Here is a 21004-nt window from a genome sequence, read left to right on the forward strand (position 1 = left end):
TGCAGATGACACGATTTTACATATAGAAAATCCTAAAAACTCCACCAAAAAGCTATTAGACTTAATCAATGAATTCAGTAAAGTTGCAGGATACAAAATCAACATAAAAAAAAAAAAAAATCAGCAGCATTTCTATACACTAACAATGAATTACCTGAAAAAGAAATAAAGAAAACAATCCCATTAATAATAGCATGAAACCAATAAAATACTTAGGAATGGATCTAACCAAGGAGGTGAAAAATTTCTACACTGAAAACTACTAAACACTGATGAAAGAAACTGAAGAAAACACAAATGAATGGAAAGATATCTTGTGTTCTTGGGTTGGAGAAGCTAATTTTTTTTAAAATGCCCATAATACCCCAAACCATGTATAGATTCAATAAAATCTCTATCAAGATTTCAATGACATTTTTTTACAGAAATAGGAAAAAAATCCTAAAATTAGTTTAGAACTCCAGATAGCTAAAATAATTCTGAGGAAAAAGAACAAAGCTGAAGGCATCACGCTTTCGGGTTTCAAATATATTACAAAGCCATAGTAGTCAATATAAAATGATATTGGCATAAAAACAGACACACAGGGCGCCTGGGTGGCTCAGTTGGTTAAGCGACTGCCTTCGGCTCAGGTCATGATCCTGGAGTCCCGGGATCGAGTCCCACATCGGGCTCCCTGCTGAGCAGGGAGTCTGCTTCTCCCTCTGACCCTCCCCCCTCTCATGTGCTCTCTCTCATTCTCTCTCTCTCAAATAAATAAATAAATAAAATCTTAAAAAAAAAAAACAACAGACACACAGACTAATGGAACAAAAGTGAGAGACCATCCCCCCCCAAAAAACCCATGCATATATGGTCATCTAATATTAGTCAAAAGAGCCAAGAACACTCAATGGAGAAAATACAGTCTTTAATAAATGGTGCTGAGAAAATTGGATATTCACATGCAAAAGAATGGAAAAAAAAAAAAAACTATTTTATACCATACATTAAATTAACCTAAAATGGGTTAAGGCTTAAATGTAAGACCTGAAACCATTAAAGTCCTAGGAGCAAACACTGGGAAAAACACCTCCTTGAAATGCATCAATCAGGGCAATGATTTGTTGGATATAAAACCTAAAGCACAAGCAACAAAATAAAAAAAACCGGTGAGACTACATCAACCTAAAATGATTCTTCAGAACAAAACAAATGATCAACAAAAAAAGACAACTTATGGAATGGGAGAAAATATTTGCAAACTATGCTTCTGATAAGGGGTTAATACCTAAAATATATAGGAAATTCATACAACTCAATAGCAAAAAAATCAAATAACCCCATTTAAAAATGGGCAAAGGACCTGAATAGACATTTTTCCAAAGATATTCAAACAGCCAACAGGTACATGGAAACATGCTTGATATCACTAATCACCAGCGAATTGCAAATCAAAACCATGAGGTATCATCTGACACCTGTTAGAATGAGTATTATCAAAAAGACAAGAAATAACAAGTGCTGGTGAGAATTCACTGTTGGAAGGAGTGTAAACGGTGACAGCTTTTATGGGAATAGCATGGAGGTACCTTAAAACGTTAAACATAAAACAACCATATGATTCATCCACTTCTGGGCATATATCCAAAGGAAACAAAATCATTATCTCAAGGAAATATCTGCACACTCATGTTCATTTCAGTATTGTTTACAATAGCCCAGAAATGGAAACAAGTGTTCATTAATAGATGAATGAATAAAGAAAACATGATACAAACTCACACATATACACACATAAGCACACAATCCATTGGCACATGAATGGACGAAGTGTGACATATGAAATATTACTCAGCCACAAAAAAGAAAATCCTGGCATATGTAACAATGTGAATGGACGTTGAGGCAGTATGCTAAGACAGAAAAAGACAAATACCATATGATCTTACTTATATGTGGTATCTAATAAAACAGAACTCATAGAAACAGAGAAGAGATTGGTGGTTGCCACAGGTTGAGAATGGGAGGGTGGGGGAAACTGGTGAAGGTGGTCAAAACTTCCAGGTATAAATAAATCCTGGATATATAATGTACAGCATTGTGACTAGAGTTGATAATACGTATTGTATATTTGAGAGCTGCTAAATAAGTAGATCTTAAATGTTCTCATCATCTCATCAGAAAAAAAATTTGCAAGTATGTGAGGTGTTGGCTGTTATTGTGGTGATCATTTCATAATATTTACATATATAAAATCTTTCTGTTATACACCTTAAACCTATACAATGTTATGTCAATTATATCTTAATAACTCTGGAAGAAAAAATAATAAAGGCAATGAGATTGCTGCATAAAAAAACAAACAAAATTCTGGCCTGCCAAAAAATATATTCCATAAAAAAGGTATGTAATTAAGTGTTGAACCATCAATAATATAAAATGAATACATATTATGAACAGTGATAACATCGGTGGGAGGTAAAACACAACATTCAGCAGAGTTCTTGCCCTCACAGAGATTAATCACAAATTAGGTGAAATGAGACATGAAATCCCTAGTTCCTACGGTTTACACTGCATGATCTCCACCATCTCTGCCACAAGAGACTAGGATTCCAGAATTCCATACAGAACCATGACTTGTGCGGGATGGATCATCAATCCTCTAGGAGCTTCAGCAAGGGGAAAGTTCCAGGAGCACTGCTGTGACCCTGAAGGCCCCTGAAAGATGGCAGCACTGGGTTAAGTCTCAGAGACTGGGATTCACGGCTTGTGGATAGGTGGGGAGAGGTGAGTGTATAGTGTAGTGTCCTGCCAAGTCAGACTCATGAATAGATAGATTTATACTCTGAACACAAAGATTTAGGGGAGAAAAGAATAAATCAATTTTTAAATCCTCTCATCTCATATGAAATAATACCATAAAACAAAACACTAGCAAGAAAAAAACCCAAAAAACAAAGAGCACTCTAGGAAGTGACAGCAAATGTTTACACCTTGGTTCTAAGCTATCAGATTCCCAACTGTTTGTGTGAATAATCTACACTATAACATTCTTTTCTTCCTGTCTTGGCCTAAGGATATGGGTACTAGGACCCTTTGAAATTTCAGAAGGAAAAGAAAAAAAAAAGTGTGTTAGGAAAGAAAAATGAGAATAATGTTTTATCAGAATAATGATAACACAGGTGTCCAAAACAAGACAAAAGCAGAACCCACAGGAGAGGGAAAAATCATGGATGCCACATATCAAGAGGCTTTCAGAAATGTGTAAATATGGTAGTCTCCTTGTTGCGATTTCACTGCAGAAGCCCTCTGATCTGACTTGATCACAAGTGGCCCAGTTAATCAAAATGTCAGAATACAGAAGCAGAAAAATGTTCCTCACGCCCATTTGTGTTCCATGCAGAGGGAGCAGAGAAGGGAGGTGGAAGGGAGGGACCTGAGCTGGATCACGGGTTTAGATTACCAGCTGGGGGACTCTGTGCCTGAGAGTCCCCATTTGTAAAAATGGGTGCAAGGATACTTGCCTGCCTCATAGGACTGTAATGGAGATGAAATTGGTAAGTGCTGTAAAGGCTGTAGAAATGTACCTGACACGTGGTAAACACCGTGCATTTGTTAAGTAACATTGTTGGTAGGGCCAAAGCTACTTCTTTGCCTAGGGATCCTATTATTAGAGTCTGTTTTGTTTGGCTTTTTTTGGGTGGGGGGCGGAGAGGGGCATCAAACACATGCTTTATGCATTGTTTATGCATATGTCTTTGTTTTGGGTTTTCTTAATGGTGTAACTAGAACTTAAAATCACTTGGGAAGCAATTTGCATGCAGAATGCCTCTATGTTTAATACAATTCTCCAGTCCCACAATTTTTTTTAGTTAGGCATCTATATCTCATTTGATCATAAACATTTATTTAGTGATTCGCCTTTATAGTTGCTTTTGAAGCACTCAACTTTGTTTTATATAAACAATTCTTTCGGTATCACATTTCATCAGTTTATACAGTAGTTAAAAATGATATAATCACCATAAATACTACTTGCAGAAACATACTGAGTTACAAAGATGGCTCATTTATGGTGAGCATTCAACTCAACTGGTAAGAGAAGAAAGTATACTTAGTGGAGAACTCTATTAGTTGCCAATGTTTGATGAGTTGAGTGTTTTTTAACATGATTTATAAGAAGAAATGGTGAGTGTTGGTTAATCTGGCCAGTGGATTCAAATAAGGTTAATTAGAGATTCAGGTTCCATTAAGAACATTACTTTGGGGATTTTACTTGCTATACTGACTTCTCAGTTCTTTGGAATTTAGCTCAAATTACTCATTTTAATATAGAGGGCCTTGATACTCTGATTTGTTACCACCCCTAGTCCCAGAGATACCATTCTAGAAACTGGAATCGCCACAGATGATTACTGCCCTTCTTAAGAATTTCATTTTCAGGTTAGAGTTTTTTTTTGTTTTTTGTTTTTTTTTCTCAGCATGGATCTGGTTCCCTTTATAAATTTCCCAGAAATTTTATCATCTATTCACTATTCCATTCAACAAATAATTACAGAGCTTCCGCAGGTACAAAGCAAGCAGAGATTGCTTTTACTTTAGCCAGTGCTCCACAGTATGTATTTGTGCCACCAGAAAATAAAAAAATCACGAGTCACATAATTAACAGACCCCCTGAAAAGCCAGCAACTCCATCTCTCTGTGATTATGAGCTGTAGATGGTAGAGGGCAGGCAGCCCACTTTCTACCATTTTTCTTTACAGAACTATTAACAGCCCATCTTTCAGAAATGTTATTTAAATTAGAATGGTTCCTGGAAGGGAAGACTATTTGGGGAGGAATATAAAGTGTGTTGGCTGAAAATGCCCAGTGAATAAACACTGAGTTCTATTGATAGCATACACACCATTCCCTGCCATTTGGATATGGATTTCAGAAATTTGTGACAGCCAATGAAGAAGTTTAAATATCTATGGCACATGTATTTATTATGGAAATAAGCCATCATGATTCATAACAGAGACTATGGATCCTTAAACATTGTTCCAGAAAAGCCTGAAGTTAAACCAAGCAAGATGGAAAAATTCATGAACATGCAACAGCTGTTAAAAGTAATTATAATACTGGATCTTGATATGAGAGAGCAAAAGAAATACAACTTTTTACAGATGCAAGATTCTCTCTGACAAACATCTGTTGTGGTTGGGACCAGGAAAGAGAATAGAGATAGACAAATTTCTTTCTGTATAATTTTTGAGTCATAAATTATGAATTATGCTTTAGCAGATAAGGCAGAGAGGAAATTAATTTAGGAGATGAGATCTACTGTACAATTCAGAGACTGTTTTTATTTTAATTTGGGGGGAAAATTATACTTTTGATGTTCGGCTTTATCAAACATCTTTCTTTCAATGAAATGAATGACAATTTCTCATTATTTCCCTGAGGAGTCAAGAAAAGATGTTCATGCCAAAGTTCAGAGGGTAAATTAGCAACACTGTCCCAGCCATCTGGAAAAGTGTTGTCCTGTAGAATCTCCTATGGTGATGGAAATGTTCTATATATGCACCATCCGATATGGTAGGTGCTGTCCATATGAGGCTTTTCAACACTTCAAATGTGGCTAGTTTGGCATAGGAACTTAATTTTCATTTAGCTTTCAATTTCAATGGCACCACGTAGTTAGTGGTTACAGCACTGGGCAGTAGAGTCTAGAGGATACCTCTGGTCTCTTCCCTTTCTCTCAGCCAATTAGGCCAGGGAGCTGGGGTTTATTTTTCATACATTGTCCCTGAGAAACCTTACCCTTTGCTAACTTAGCCAGAAGGGCTCTAAGCAAGGCTCATGGGAGCTTGTTTGAGCAAATATACACATTAATAGGATTAAAAAAACCCCCAGGAAACAGCAAAGATCAGCCTCCCAGCCCCCTTTGCCAATTCATGTGTCTCCCTGAAGTCAGGTATGTTCTCTGGTGCTTTGTCAGGGACCTCATTCAAAATGATTCAAATGGTTTGACTTTCCACAACTCTGCATGTTATGAAGGAAAGTAAAGAAGGAGTTCAGTGAGAGCATTTAGACAAGGAGAACCTGAAAAACACTGAGGCAGAATATAGGAAGAATTGTGTGTGAGGAGGAACTCTGCATGGAGACAGATGTGAAAGAAAAACAAACCCCAGCAGAATTTTTGATTACAGAGAGAATGAAATAAAGAAATGTACTTTGGCATCACATAAAACTCTTCCTTATCGCAGAATGCAAGATTACTAATACAAGTCCCCGAAGTAATCAATTATTTCCTGACTCCATTCCACAGTTCCACTTAGTTTATTAGAGGACACCTTCTAATGGTCCCTTTTACCTGTTTATTATTTGTCGATGTATTTCTTTATCTAAACATAGGTCTAAAAAGTCAGAAATTTAAGAGACGCTCAATTTTAATGACATCCCTTGAGAAGGGGAAGAATCAGGTTCTGATGCATGATGCCTTGCCTATGGAGATACTGAAAACTTTTGAACTAAAGTAACTTTTTGTCAATAGCATTTCAGTGGCAAGGATTGTTTTCCACATAAGTACATACCTGGAGGAGCAGATCAGAAGTTGGTCTGATTCGCTGCTGGAACAGGATGCTTAACGTTCGATTCTGTTGTTCCAAATCAAACACTCTTGTTTTCAACTTTACACATTCCTCCCTTAGATCCTACAACAAACACAGTGAAAGAAAAAAAAAATCTGTAACTGAAAGACACTTTTGCATATTATAACCATATTTTATCTGATATTTCAGACACATTAGTATAAAAATAGTATTTTTATTCTTCAAAGCCCCCGGGGAATAAATCACACACATTTTCTTCCATAGCGCATTGTCTGATAGAATTACTATGTGCAGAGAAGACCAATTTAAAAAAAAAAAAGTACCTTGAAATCAGAAGTGCATTAATCTAGCATGCGATTTTTGAAGATGGTAAATGTTAGCGATATAAAGTCAATTTGAGTTTCCACCTATATATTTTGCCTTTTCACTGTCTTCATAAAAGCAGTCATAAAGCACAAACCACAAGGACAATAATGTTTTTGCAGTGAATAGAGATTTGATGAACTAAAGAAACTATCACTTTTGATAGAGCCTTTCGCTGTCATTTGTGGAAACAAGTTGAAATTTTCAACGTTGGGGCTAATAGAGCCAGTGAGGCATTTAGACAGAGAGAAGCAAATCTGAAATGAAAGCTTTAAAAGGCCACTTGAAACCTGCTCATGCTCTGAACTGGTGGATTTCCATGTATTTGGGGTGGTTCATCTTGGTGCTGGGGAAGAAGTTGACTAGCCATACCTGGGCATCCTTCTGGAGCAGTTCTTTTGAAGAGTTCAAAGACCACAGAGATATTTTCCCCAACTTTCATGAGGGAGGCTGTAACACAGGAGCCTTAGGATTCTCCAGAATCCACCAAGGATCTGCCTTCCAAACTAACTTGTGATAAAGATACTTGTAGTACTTGTCCACAAGTACTCTCTTGGATGGGGTTCAAGAAAGACCAGGTAGAATGATGCCCCAGTTCAAAGTTCTTCAAAAGCTGATCCTTTTCTACATGTCAAACTTGATCTTTCCCTACTTCCAAATTTTTAAAAAAGGTTTCTGCTCTTGCCATTAAAGAACAACGGTCTGCTTGTTGTTCTCAAAACCTCTATGCATTCCTGCCATCCTCTTCCCTCCCCCGCCATCATGGTCCCTTCTCAACCCTCTCTTCCGTCTAGTCCAACTTTGGCATTTTGACTGATGTCCATTTTAAAATCTATCTGTCTCCTCTCTGACACTTTTATCTGGCATCCTGCAAAGACCATTCCTTTTCCTGAACTCCAATAAGCCCTCAATGCCTCTTATAGGACATTTAGCGTACACTACTCTGTACTGATTTTATCTTTCATGCTCGAAACTTATCTTGTCAATTAGAGGGCACGTTCTTCAAAGGCAAGCATAAGAAGATACCCTAATAATCAACAGCACAAGCAGATTGTTCCTACACTCTTTTATTCCATCACCTGGCAAAACACCACATATAGTAGGAACTTAATAAACTGTGTGATTATTTTGTTAAACGGGATGGTGATGATGATGACAAGTTCTATTCCCCAGTGGTAGTGTGATTGAGGCTCTAAGTTTCTCAGCATTTCTAGTTTGTGGATCTATATATTTTGATGTGGGGCAGCTGCAGGGCTTACTTAAGACTCTGCAAGCAAGACAGAGCATGAGACTACAGCTGTGATCCCCAAGCCCTAAACAGAGGTGAGTGGGCCTGTCCATAAACCTTGTGTGAAGCTAGACAGATTCAACTTCTGAGGCTTTACCAGAGCCTCATTATATCCAGATTATATATCATTGATTCTACTTATACAGGGCAAGGAAATAGGCCATGGTGAGGCTCACCGCACAGCTTATACTCTCCTCACCTTTTTAGTTAAATGGGTAGAGTTTATGCATAGGATGTTTCCAACTGATTGCTATCTACAAATGCAGAGCATAGAAGAGAAATGTCATGTTCAGAATGAAGCACCTGAGTCCAAGATCTAGGAGGGCAGCAGCTGCCAAAGTCAGGGGCAGAAGTGTGCGTGTGAGTGTGAGCACACATGCCATTTGGCAGAGGCCACTTTGGGGCCCTAGGCACTGCTCACATTAAAAGGCCAAACTTATTTCCTTTATTTAGAATTCAACTTCTGTCTGTGTCTCACTTACTCTACTTTTTGTTCCTAGCATGCATATAATTCTCCCTGCCCCCAAACACTAATTGTTTTCAGTATTGCTAATTAAGTAATTAATAAAACTTGACTGTGAGGTAAATAAATATTCATAGTACCTATTGGGTGGGAAAATATAATCATTCTCATTTGCAGATGAAGAAATGGGAGAAGTATGTTAAGTGTGGGGTTGCAAGGAGAAAGGAGACCTGGAAGGAACAGCGCTGATGATTTTTGCAGCAAAACTGAGATAACTTGAAAGAGTTCTTCAGATGGGTTAAAAAAAAAAAAAGAGAATAAAGAATAAGAGAAAAAAAAATCAATATACTCTATAGAGATTTTTTGTACAGCTGCCCAAATTTCAATGGCTATGACTGTTACTTAAGATGGTGAAAGTTCATTTAGCAGGAACACAATTGATTGACCTTGAGAAATGTTCATCACTCTTGGCTCATCTAGATCAGCACATGGCAGAGGAGGAAATGGAAGGCTTTAGGGATGTGACTCTGGTCTTACAATTACTGACCAACAGAATTGAGCTGCTCTGAGAATCTGTAGACATAAAAGAATCATTGCCTGTGTTGTTCTAATATTCTCGCTCTCTTTACTCAAGCTGTGGATGGTAAGGGATGCCAGAGAGTGATCAGCCCAAGAAACTGTATTCAAAACCACGCATGCGTGCCCATATGCACACACGTAAGCACAGGCAGACTGGGTGGATGGAGAGAGAGAGAGAAAAACAGCAGTTTCTCTGACCACTATAGTGAGACCTCGGCAGAGGGTGAGAGTCAGCTGTCTGAGTCCTCGGTGCTTACAACAAGAATCCGCTGACATAAAGTACCATATGACACATGGAGGCTGTCTACAAGCACCGTTATTGTGACCCTGACAGTGAGAGAGGTGAGACCTAAACTATCCTTCCCAAGTAAGGTGTTAAGAAACCAATGAGCTCTCTTCTTAGATGCCATCATTGGCTCACTGAGGAGACTGGGTCATCTGTTCTCTCTCACATCCTTCTTTTTCCTTTTTTCCTAGTATATCTCAGACCCCAAGAGGAAGACGCCCCTCCTGAAAATACAGGGTTGTGTCTTCTGCAATAAAAAAGAGACCTGATTTTATCAGGGGGGAAATAAAGCCAACAGTTTGACTACATTTAATCTCATATAAGAAAGTACAGTGGGTCAAGAAAATAGCAGACCTGTTTTCCTTGCAATCTGCCCATCACCATCAACTGGAAACAGAATATGGGATTAAAGCTGAAGGTAAGGGCAAAATATACCAGTGATACACTGGTCTATTACCAGTGATACACTGTGCGTCTTCATGATCTCAAACCATAGCTTCCCTGAGTATCCATGCCTTGTAATCCTGGCAAGTTTCATCTGCTCTGGGGCTAAAGAAGATTCTGGACCTACTGCTGTCAGTACCTACGAGTACAGTTGCTTCAGTGCATTTAGAATTAAACCTTTCCCTGCTGACGTCAGTCTAATAAACTGTTGATTGCTTAGAAGCTGGACATACAGTGACATCACTGAAGTATTGATGAAAACTATTTAAATCTGATTTTATCATGTAAAAATGATATAAGAGTGATAAAACTATTTTGGGATACACCAGATTGGGAGTTAGGGGGTCTGGACTCTCGTCCTCCTTACCCACATGACCTTGAGGATGTAACTTATCCTGGTGTTGCCTCAGTTCCTTGATCTGTAAACTGAGCTACTATACAAAACAGGACTTCAAGAGAATGCATGTCTCAGCTGCTTCATGAGATGGCTTTTCCAATGCCACCTCATTCCTTCCCCGAAGCTTAACGGCCACCATACCCACCAGTTTCTCCTTGTAACATTCCTTCTCAGTGGCTGTCACTGATACAGCCCTTTCTTTGCCAAGGATACTAAGACTCATGTAAAAAGAAAAGCCATCTCTCAGACTCACCAAAGGCTTCAACGTGAAATATCTAAAAGGCAAGGCAGGTAACAAATGCGCACCTGAATCAGGCCAGCCCTAATGAACGGGAAGTGGTTAGTCCTGTGGCGAACTGAATACTGCAAGCCTTCATCCCAAACACCTTTGGATTAAAACTTTTTTTTTTTTTTTTAAGATTTTATTTATTTGACAGAGAGAGACACAGCGAGAGAAGGAACACAAGCAGGGGGAGTGGGAGGGGGAGAAGCAGGCTTCCTGTGGAACAGGGAGCCTGCTGCGGGGCTCAATCCCAGGACCCTGGGATCATGACCTGAGCCGAAGGCAGATGCTTAACGACTGAGCCACCCAGGCACCCCTAAAACATTTTTAATCTGGGTGGTGGCTAAACAAGTTTATGTAATCATTGTAAATTAAACCCATTATTGAAGTTGGTTGACAATCTCAGGATTAAATGCTCGCTAAGGTCCTTGGCAATTGTGAAATTCTGGGGTCCAAAATCAGACGGATTCTGAGAAATCTTGACTCCAGATTTAGAGTCAGTTTTGACTCCACACATGTCAGATCCTGAATATTTTTCTTGCTAGCCAGGACTGGCAATGTTTCCAGAAGTTTTAAGAAATCCATTGGTTCCCTTGCCCTTTTGTTCTATTTCCTGCGGTCATATCTAATGATTGGATTTCAATCCATCTGTTGATTTCCACAGCCCCATCTCTGCCTGCTGAACTACAGTGGGGGAAAAACAGTAAATGATCGAAGGGGATTGTGGAGGCTGAACGTTGCAAAGGGAAGATTTGGAGTGCGGCAACCCTAGGTGAACATAGAGGCTTTTGCCACTTCTTGCCATCAGCACTATGGGAACACTGTTTTCTTAGTCCTATCTTACAGAGTTGCAGTGAGAACAAAATGACTTAGTGCATTTAAAGTGCTGGACATGGAGTCTGACTCCTTGTAACATACACAGCAAATATAAACAAACCCTTTTCCGGGAACTGGACCCTACACACACCATTGCCACTGAGTGGACACGGGTGGCCCGAATGCCCCTCCACAAGGGAAATATGTAGAAGTTTGGAGTTCTTTCAGATACAAGTTACAAAACTGTGCTCTGCTTCTATCTGGTCGCTGCATTGCTGGATTCTACCATACGGAGCCTTATTCCATGTTGGTAAAGAAAAAACACCATATAAATATTGGGTTATCCTAAAGAACATTCAGACAAAGCTGAAGTTGATACGCTGAAAAATGACTAAAGAATAAAAGGTTTTCTTCCAAGTTTGATGATAGTGGCAAAAAAAAAAAAAAACCACCCAAAAGCAAAAACAAAAATAAAACACCAAAAAAACCACAGTAAAGAACCTAGGACAGTTACATTTTCAGTGAGTGTAATTGACTTAATGAAGATAAAATATATTTCAGACAAAAATAAGGGTTTGGCCTGAATTATTGATTTCATTTGCACTTGTAGCCTCACACCTATGATTTAGAGTCATAAATGGAAGTGAGCTGGGTTTAATATTGTCACTTTAGCTTTACTGATCTAAAGGAGGGACAATCTGCTGTCTTAAGGGAATCCACAGGTTTCTGAGATAAATTGAATTACTGGACTAGGACAGTATATGTACATTTAACAGAAAGTGATAAGTTCATGGAAATAAATATTTTTTTTTTATCAGTATTGGGAAAAAGAAGTACACTCTGTTATTTCAAGATGCTTATCTGGGCTAGTTCATGATATGCCAGAAAAATGCTTTTTTTGTTGCTCATGGCAGATTTGCTTTGTGTCATAACAAACGATATATTCTAAAACTGCATGGTTATGACTGTAATTTCACTGCAAAAAAATTTTTTTTGTGACTTGGATAAATCACTCAAAATTTCTGCTTTCACTCTGTGCCAGCTACATCCCTCTTTAGAATTCGTTTTCTCATCTGCATTTGGAGTACATTTATTTCCTGTATTGTGCTCTTAATTAACAAGAAATTTGACTCTTCCTGTAGCGATTTTATGGTCCCTATAAAAACTGGGAGGTACACGTTTCTGCAGAACATGATTCATTTGGAATCTTTGAAAATCCTGGCATCTCTTCCTGCCCCAGAGTGTCCCTGAGGTATGCTATCTCACACAGTAGCATGTCTTTCTGTGTCTTACTGCTTAACTGTACCAAGGTAGATTTATCTGTTTACTAGTTATTACTTGGATTTGTGTAGCTATTTTTTGCGGCTGACCTGAAGGGTCCCATTTTCCTTTATATTGTACCAGATAGCTTCCTTGTCTCTTTCCTGAGGCACCATTAAAAAAAAACAGGCACGAGAAGTTCTTGACAGTTACACACAGGGCTACAACAGTGCTTCCTCCATTCCTTAAGTTTATAATTAAATGAGAATAGAGTTTCCAACAGGAGGAAAGCAAATGAAAAATTAAAGCCTTTGAAAAAGAAAAAAACAAAACAAAACATTTCAAATATGCTGTGAAAGAAATTGTGAGATGCCCTTCAACATCTGTTTCACCCCTTCTCCTACAATACTATGAAAATCCATTTTCAGCTAGGCATCTACCCAGAATAAAGACTTCACTGTCAGCTTCCTTAGGTGTGGCTGTGTGATTTAAGGTCTGTTCAAGGAGATGTAAATGAGGAGGTAAGAAAGCTTTTGGAAGTCTCTCTTTAAGGGCAACTAGTGTGTGCCCTTTTCCTTCTTCATTTTCTTCAGTTTTTCCTCCTTCCTGATGGCTGGAATGTGGATGTGATGACTGGAGCAAGAGCAGCCATTTTGGACCATGAGGTGACCTTGGGAATGGAGGCTGCATCCCATAGAATAACAAGATAGGAACCAGAGACACCCAGGACCCCATGGACTTTGTGGAGCACAGTCACCACAGCAAGCCTATACTGCCTACCTGTAGATTTAGATATGAGAAAGAAATAGTATTTTAGCTTATTTAAGTCACTACTATTTTGGATCTCTGCTACTCACAATGGAACCTAATTCAACCTAATAGGTATAGTCAAATCTTTCTATTTATGTGGTATCAATGTAAAACCTGAACCAGTTAAAATCATTTGAAACAGAAAACATGATTTAATAAAAGTAGTTGAGGAGAAAATCTAGCAAAAATAATATCACAATGCCTCTACAGTATAAATTAAAAATAATATTTATTTAAGGATCTCCAATGAGAAGTGGTCAACCCCTAATAAAATTATTCTTAATTAAAAAATCAAAATGTCATACATTATTTTGCTATCATTAGCTATGTACTCCAGAATATGCCACATGATCTAAGATTTTCTTTTATAATAAAAGTCTCCATCTCCCAGAGAGGTAATTCAGAACAAACAAAATCTGAAAGAACTAGAATTTAGTCTCTGAGAAACATTATAGAAAGTGATGGGAAAGTTTCAATAAGACGTACCAAAATAGCCAAATTTGGGCAATAACTTGCTTCTGCCCACTCTGGCCCAATAACATGATCTTATATTGTCTGAAGGCAGAATAGGGACATGGCCAAGGAGAAGGCATACAAATCTCATGCTCAAAAATTATTTGTTTTTATCCCTCAACTTTATTGAGGAATAACTGTATATATTTAAGTGTAAAATGTGATGATTTGATATGCCTTACAAGGTGAAATGATCACCAAGATCAAAATAATTAACACATTCACATCTCACATCTTGTTTGTTTGTTTGTTTGGTGGTGAGAATGCTTAAGATCTACTGTCAGCAACTTTCAAGTATACAATACTGCCATTTGTTTTATATTTATCACAAACTGATTCCTCCAGGAACTGCTCCATGTGCTTCCTTTCATAGAATGACGACTGCAATTCTGGGAGGTGGGAATTGTTATCCCCACTCTATAGAAGAGGCACGAAGACCCAGAGAAATTAGATAACTTGCCTAACCTCAAAGACCTCTTCCTGAATTTTAGACTTCTGTTAATCTGTCCATAAAAGGCTATTCATTTTATAGAGAGTGGAGAAATCCACCAACTTATAGAATATCCGCATTTACTAAATAAATGGGCCCCTGGAAATCTTTCATCTTCTGTTATTTTACCAAGAGTTTCAATCTTATGATTCTATTGGTCACTGATGTTACTTTGTATGCCCATCTAAAACACACACAATTTTAACCTAAGTGAATAAACAGAAAAGTATTGCATCTATCAATCACAATTTCCTGGTTTGACAATATGAGTTCCAACCTATTCACATAAGTACCTTGAAAATAATAAGCCAGAAAGTGACCTACCTTTTGAGTGAGCAGAGCTTGAACAACTTGGTTGGCTACCTTTAAAAAATAAAGAAAAGAGTTGCCGTTTATAATAATGAGACTTTATACGCATGGACTGTAATTTACCAATACGTTTCCCACAGCTTATTCTACCTAATTAGCTCCTCATTTGCCTCTTTCCTCTCTGTGTAGAGGACCTGATTCTTTTCATAATAAGCCTATCCTTCTAGGTAATATTTTGCTTTTTTCCAAAGGTGACCTCGTTGCTAATTAAGATGGTTAGGTTGGGAAGATCATTCATACCTTGACTTCCACATTTCCATATTTGGAAAAATAATATCCTTTCATATGTAAAGTACTCCAAGATGGCTAAAAAATGATACAGTGTAAAACAGGATCCTAATTATCTGTACACAGTTTCTACACTTTGCTGATTTACAATGTCCTTTGTCTCTCCTTCCTATTCTTTTGCTATGTGACTATTTCACTACTTAAAATGACTTGGAATAGACATAGGTTTGAATGGTGGAGAATAAGAGCAGCTCATTGTTTTCTATATGCTCTGTTTATACCCTCCATGTTTTCATCTATGCCATCCTCTTGTCACTGCTACCTGTCGCAGAATCTGCTGGTTGTTTACTCTAACATCTATTTTCCCCTAAGTAATGAACTCTGATTTTTTTTTGGCTGGGTACATTTAAATACATTTCCCAGCTTTCCTTGTAGATAAGTGTCACTATGTGACAAATTCCTGGCCAATGAGTTATAAGTCGACTTTTTTTCTTGATCTTATAGAAAGTCTTTAAGAAGAAGCCTCACTCTTTTTCCTCCTTTTCCTGTCTGGGATATAAAAGTGATGGCTGGAACCTCAGCAGCCACCTTGATAATGAAAGTAACACATTAAGTATTGTTGGATGGAAAAATAGCATGAGCTTGGTCCTGATGATGCAGGGAGTTTCACTGTCTATCTCTGAACTTCTATGTGAGAGAGGGAAAAAAAATAATCCACTGTTATTTTGAGTTTCTTCCAATACACAATCAAATAGAATTCTTACTACTATATTAACATAATCCTGATTTTTTTCAGGTATCAGGCAGCTTGGGTCAGTAGGAGAAGCTAGGCCCCTTTCAGTGAAGGAGGTGAATCTTGATTAACCTAAACCAAACTTGGCAGCTCCATTCCCTTTCAGCAAATAGTTTAGCACTGGGCAATGTGGCACCATTCCAATTAAGAACCACATATAAACCCAATAACATATCCCTGGTATTTGCAAAGATCTGGGCCTTTTCTGGCATTTTCTCCAGATAACCATTCATCATTTCTCTATGTATTTGAGCTAAGATTTCTTTTTCATCTGCAGGTTTCAAAAACACAGTACAGGAAGTCACTTACTTAACTTCACTATAACCTTGAAACTATGTACCCATATGGTTACTCTTGATAAAATTAAGGTGGGCAGGTGAATTAAGTGGAATTTTTCAGCCAGTACATTAACTGTACACATTTAATATGATCACATTTAATATGATCACTGAAACTTACAGTATTAAAGACCAAGTCAGAATATTTAAATGTCCTAGATTAGGTTACTTCTGTTTATTCATTTCTTCCTTCATTTATTGAATATAAATCTGTAGAGTATTTGTAAAGCTAGATGACTGAGATATGTTCCTTGGTTTCAGAGAGAATATAACTGGCAAGTATAACACGCGTGATAAGTACATAATCATCTTGGTAATTCTCACATTCAACCAAAGGCTGAGGGACATGCTTTCATCTTTTCATCTTGATAACCAATTTATTTTGGGTGATACTAAACTATGTGTGTTTCCCTGTCTAGTATAGTGGAACAGATTAGGGTAAGAATGTTTTCATGGAGCTTAATTGTTTTTTCACTCAATATTGACAAAGTAGCACATCCTTAACGACAGTTGGCTACCAGTACGTCTCACAGAAAATTAAAACGCAGGCTTATCAACTGTGGTTAGGAGGCATTCACAGCACAAGCAATAAATGATTAAAATCAGATTACCTATAACTGATTAGTTGAACTGTAGGCACAAGAGGTTTTTTTTTTTTTCCTATCAGAACCCTTTCCAAATTTACATTGTTGACGTTAAGCAAAGAAGAGAGACCTTTCACTGAAACAACTACAGTTTTGGAAAAAAAAAAACTTGGACAATACCTGATATAGTTTATTTATTTATTTTGAAGTCCAGCCCAAGTTAAAGAAACCTACCCAAGGAACCTCAAAGACCAAAATAAACCATACTTCCCTTAACTGACACCTTTTCTTTTCCCTTTATCAGTTGATTTATACATGATCCTAACAGTGATAAATGTTATTCAGCCATACAAATTGACCAATAGTGTCATCTTGAAAATCTTTCAGTTTTTAAATATTCATTCCAATTCATAAGCACTGAAGATTTAAACGTCTAACTATAGGTCATCTATTTTACTCTTGGCAAATTAAGAAAAAAACATACAACAGAAGAGTTCAACTATTCATACAGCTTGAATCAGGAACAATGTACCAAAATTAATTCATACCATAAATAATTTAATTCTTTTGGATCTCAAACTTTGGATTTGATTTACATTCTCATAAAACTGCCTAATATCAATATTTTCTTTTTTTCCCCCAACTGGTTCCTCACTTAAACCAGGCTGTGGAACAGTGGTCACATAAAATAGCTCTCTACATGATTTAACAGGAGACATAAATGAATAACCTAACTGTAACAGCCCGCAGGAGAAAATATGTTCTATCTTTGCAATCCGAGTATGTTGCCCTATAGGCTTATAGGCTCCATCTCTGACACAGCTCCTTCTGGCATGTACTTTGGACTATTGTTCTACCTAATAATTGAACAAAGATACACGAATGCCTTATTTCTTTACCTACTGACATGGGGTAGGTTATATTACCCAGAAGGACTCGCAGGTCCTCTGCAGAAGAGCAGGCCGGTTTGTACAAATGCTTTCCTGGGTACTGTCTATAAGACGGTTTCCTGGGTTTATCACTACTTTTAACAGCTAAGCTTCCCTGACGCATCAATAGAACAGCTGTTTGGAGCTTCTGCCTACAACCTCTATAGGTTCACAAGATGACCCCTGGAATGAGCCCCTGCCCTCATCATAGAATTACACCCTTAGCACTTGGGTTGCAAATAATCACACACCCGCAGGCCCAGCTAATGAGAACAAATAACTTCCAGTGTCACCTGACAGCTTCCCTCTCCAAAGAAAGGGAAAATAGCAGCTGGGCTGGGCCAGGGGGACTGGAGACAAGCAGAGCAAAGCCAACAGTCCTTAAGTCTCTGGCTTGTTTTACAATCTGCCTTAGGCTCTCTGCAGAGACCCCCCTGTTTTGCCTCTGGTGGGGCACGGTTGCAGGGGAGCCGGAGATGCCAAGGAGAGAGCTCTTTTCATCTCCGTAAGAGTTCTCTCAGACAAGCCAGCTCCTCTGACACCTTGCTCATCTTGGACCCACACAAGTCTTTGTTCTTCTCCATCAGGCTTCTGTGGGTTGTGTCCCCGCCCCCAGCCCCCGCTGCACTCCCCTGGAAGCAGGTGGGCAGAGGGAAGAGAAGTCAGGGCTGCGGCTTTGTCTGTGTGTTTTTTGTTTTGTTTTGTTTTGTTTTCAGAAGAGTCCTTGAGTCTGAATGAGAAGCCACATCTGGGAGTTATTCTAAGAGGGAGCCAATTCTCACCCAATCCAGAGGACAGCCAGGGCTGGGTCGAAGGTGGCAGTGTGAGGAACTCAAAAGGCACCAAGCTTCGACCAGGTCCTCCTGCCTCATAGTCTTGCTTTTATCCTTGCCTGTGCTATGTTATCATGCAAAGCAATTCTCATTTAAAAACCTAATTGGAAACGGACAAGTTTTGGAAAACGTGCTTTGGAGTTTTCAGTGCTTCTGAGTTTGGTTTATCATACTAAGGCAGCTGGGGACAAGTGGGAAGAGCATTGGGGCAGAATCACAAGAAGGACTTGGGTTCAAATGCTGCCTGTGTTGATGATACACTGATATGTATGGGGGTCAAGGAGCAGCTTGACTTGACTCATTTGTGATCTAGGGGAACTGGCTACCTCCCAGCTTGTGAAAAATGCATGAGATGATAGATATAACCAGAGAAACCACCTTGGACAGTACCTGCTATAAAGCAGTCACCCCATTAAAGTTAAATCTGAATCTGAGCATTTGAACTTCAAAGAATAAAATGCATTTTGAAGTAACTAGTTAAGAAAGAATGGTTTGATGGGGCGCCTGGGTGGCTCAGTTGTTCAGCGTCTGCCTTCAGCTCAGGTCATGATCCCAGGGTCCTGGGATTGAGCCCCGCATCGGGCTCCCTGCTCTGCAGGGAGCCTGCTTCTCCCTCACCCTCTGCTTGCCTCTCTGCCTACTTGTGCTCTCCCTCTCTCTCTCTTTGTCAAATAAATGAATAAAATCTTAAAAAAAAAAAAAGAATGGCTTGAGAATAAGATATTATATTTGTATAAGGATGAAGTGTGTGTGTAATATGCATGTATAAATATAAATCATTAAGCACCTATATTATTTTTTTGCTCTGTAAAATACTGGGAGTGGGAGAAATTCATCAAAATATGTATGTGGGATCACAGGGAAAATTAACTGGGAAATTAATTTAGGGCTGACAATCTCCATTCATTCATTTAGTCATTCAACAAATACACATTAAATGCATAGTGTGGGCCACAGATTGTGCTAGATCTCGGAGAAATATGCTGAATAGAACAGAGATGCTGCCTCATGGTCAGAATCTAGAGCAGACACAAGAAGTCCGTTACCTGTTGATTTCATGGTCCATTCATGAAATGGGCATTTGAAGCACATGAGAGCCACAAGCAAGATCCTCATCTCCTATCTCCATCGGTCAAGACGTTGCTTTTCAAGATTACTTAGGGCTCAGTGAGGGACATACACTGAGAATGTCTGATGATTCCACAATCCAGTCTTGGATTATAGCATAGGAATCAGAGAGGAAGGTCAAAACTGTTCTTAACAACCTTGTGTTCCCTGCTTGTGTTCCCTCTCTCACTGTGTCTCTCTCTGTCAAATAACTAAATAAAATCTTTAAAAACAAAACAAACAAACAAAAAACAAATTTGGGGGCTTTTTGTCTTTTCCTGAGCTACCTCCATTTCCTGCCTTTGTGCTCTGAAGTAAGAACACAGAGAAGTCAGAGAAGAACTCGAATCTGGCATCCTCATGGACTCTAAGGAACTCTGGCTCTACTCTGATGGTTTGAAGGGGAGGGCAGGTTCTCCAAATTCTGCATGCAGAAACTTTACCAGGGAAATCTGGTAAATTGCCAATTTCCTCACCCTTCATTCTGCTTGAGAATAGCTGAGTGAGGTCTGAGAATCTGCATTTTTCTTTTCTGTGTTGATTTTTTCTTTTTCAAGATTTTATTTAAATTCCAGTTAGTTATCATACACTGTAATATTAGCTTCAGGTATAGAATTTAGTGATTCATCACTTATATATAACACCTGGTGCTCATCACAACTGGTGCCCTCCTTAATACCCATCACCCATTTAACCCATCCCCCCCCACCGCCCCTCCAGTAACCCTCAGTTTGTTCTTTATATTAAAGATTTTTTTTCTGGTTTGCCTCCCTTTTTGTCCACTATGTTCATGTGTTTCGTTTCTGAAATTGCACATATGAGTGAAATCATATGGTATCTGTCTTTCTCTGACTTACTTCACTTAGCAAAATATACTCTAATTCTATCCAAGTCATTGCAAATGGCAAGAGCTCACTCTTTTTGATGGCTGAGTAATATTCCATTGTATATACATACCACTTCTTTATCCATTCATCGGTCGATGGACATTTGGACTCTTTCTGTACTTTGGTTATTATTGATAATGCTGCTATGAACATCAGGGTGCATGTGCCCCTTCAAATCAGTATTTTTGTATCCTTTGGGTAAATACCTAGTAGTGCAATTGCTGGGTCATAGGGTAGTTCTATTTTTAACTTTTTGAGGAACCTCCAAACTGTTTTCCAGAGTGGCTGCACCAAGTGTGCATTCCCACTGAAGTGTAGAAGAGTTCCCCTTTCTCTGCATCCTTGCCAACATCTGTTGTTCCC

General features: G+C 38.5%; 1 protein-coding gene across 1 annotated transcript in view; it reads right to left on the minus strand.

Annotated features, from left to right (window-relative positions):
• NCKAP5 (NCK associated protein 5) overlaps positions 1–21004 on the minus strand; it is an 824899-nt gene that overhangs the window by 171098 nt on the left and 632797 nt on the right. Inside the window, exons 9-10 of the mRNA XM_045868505.3 lie at positions 14898–14936; positions 6564–6683 (exon numbers count right to left, since the gene is read on the minus strand). Coding sequence (XP_045724461.3) covers positions 6564–6683; positions 14898–14936 — 159 coding nt within the window. The remainder of the gene's footprint in view (positions 1–6563; positions 6684–14897; positions 14937–21004) is intronic.

This window comes from Mirounga angustirostris, unplaced genomic scaffold, assembly GCF_029215605.1.
Source record: "Mirounga angustirostris isolate CCGP_5_RB_7025 unplaced genomic scaffold, mMirAng1.0.hap1 SCAF_3, whole genome shotgun sequence".
Classification (NCBI taxonomy): domain Eukaryota; kingdom Metazoa; phylum Chordata; class Mammalia; order Carnivora; family Phocidae; genus Mirounga; species Mirounga angustirostris.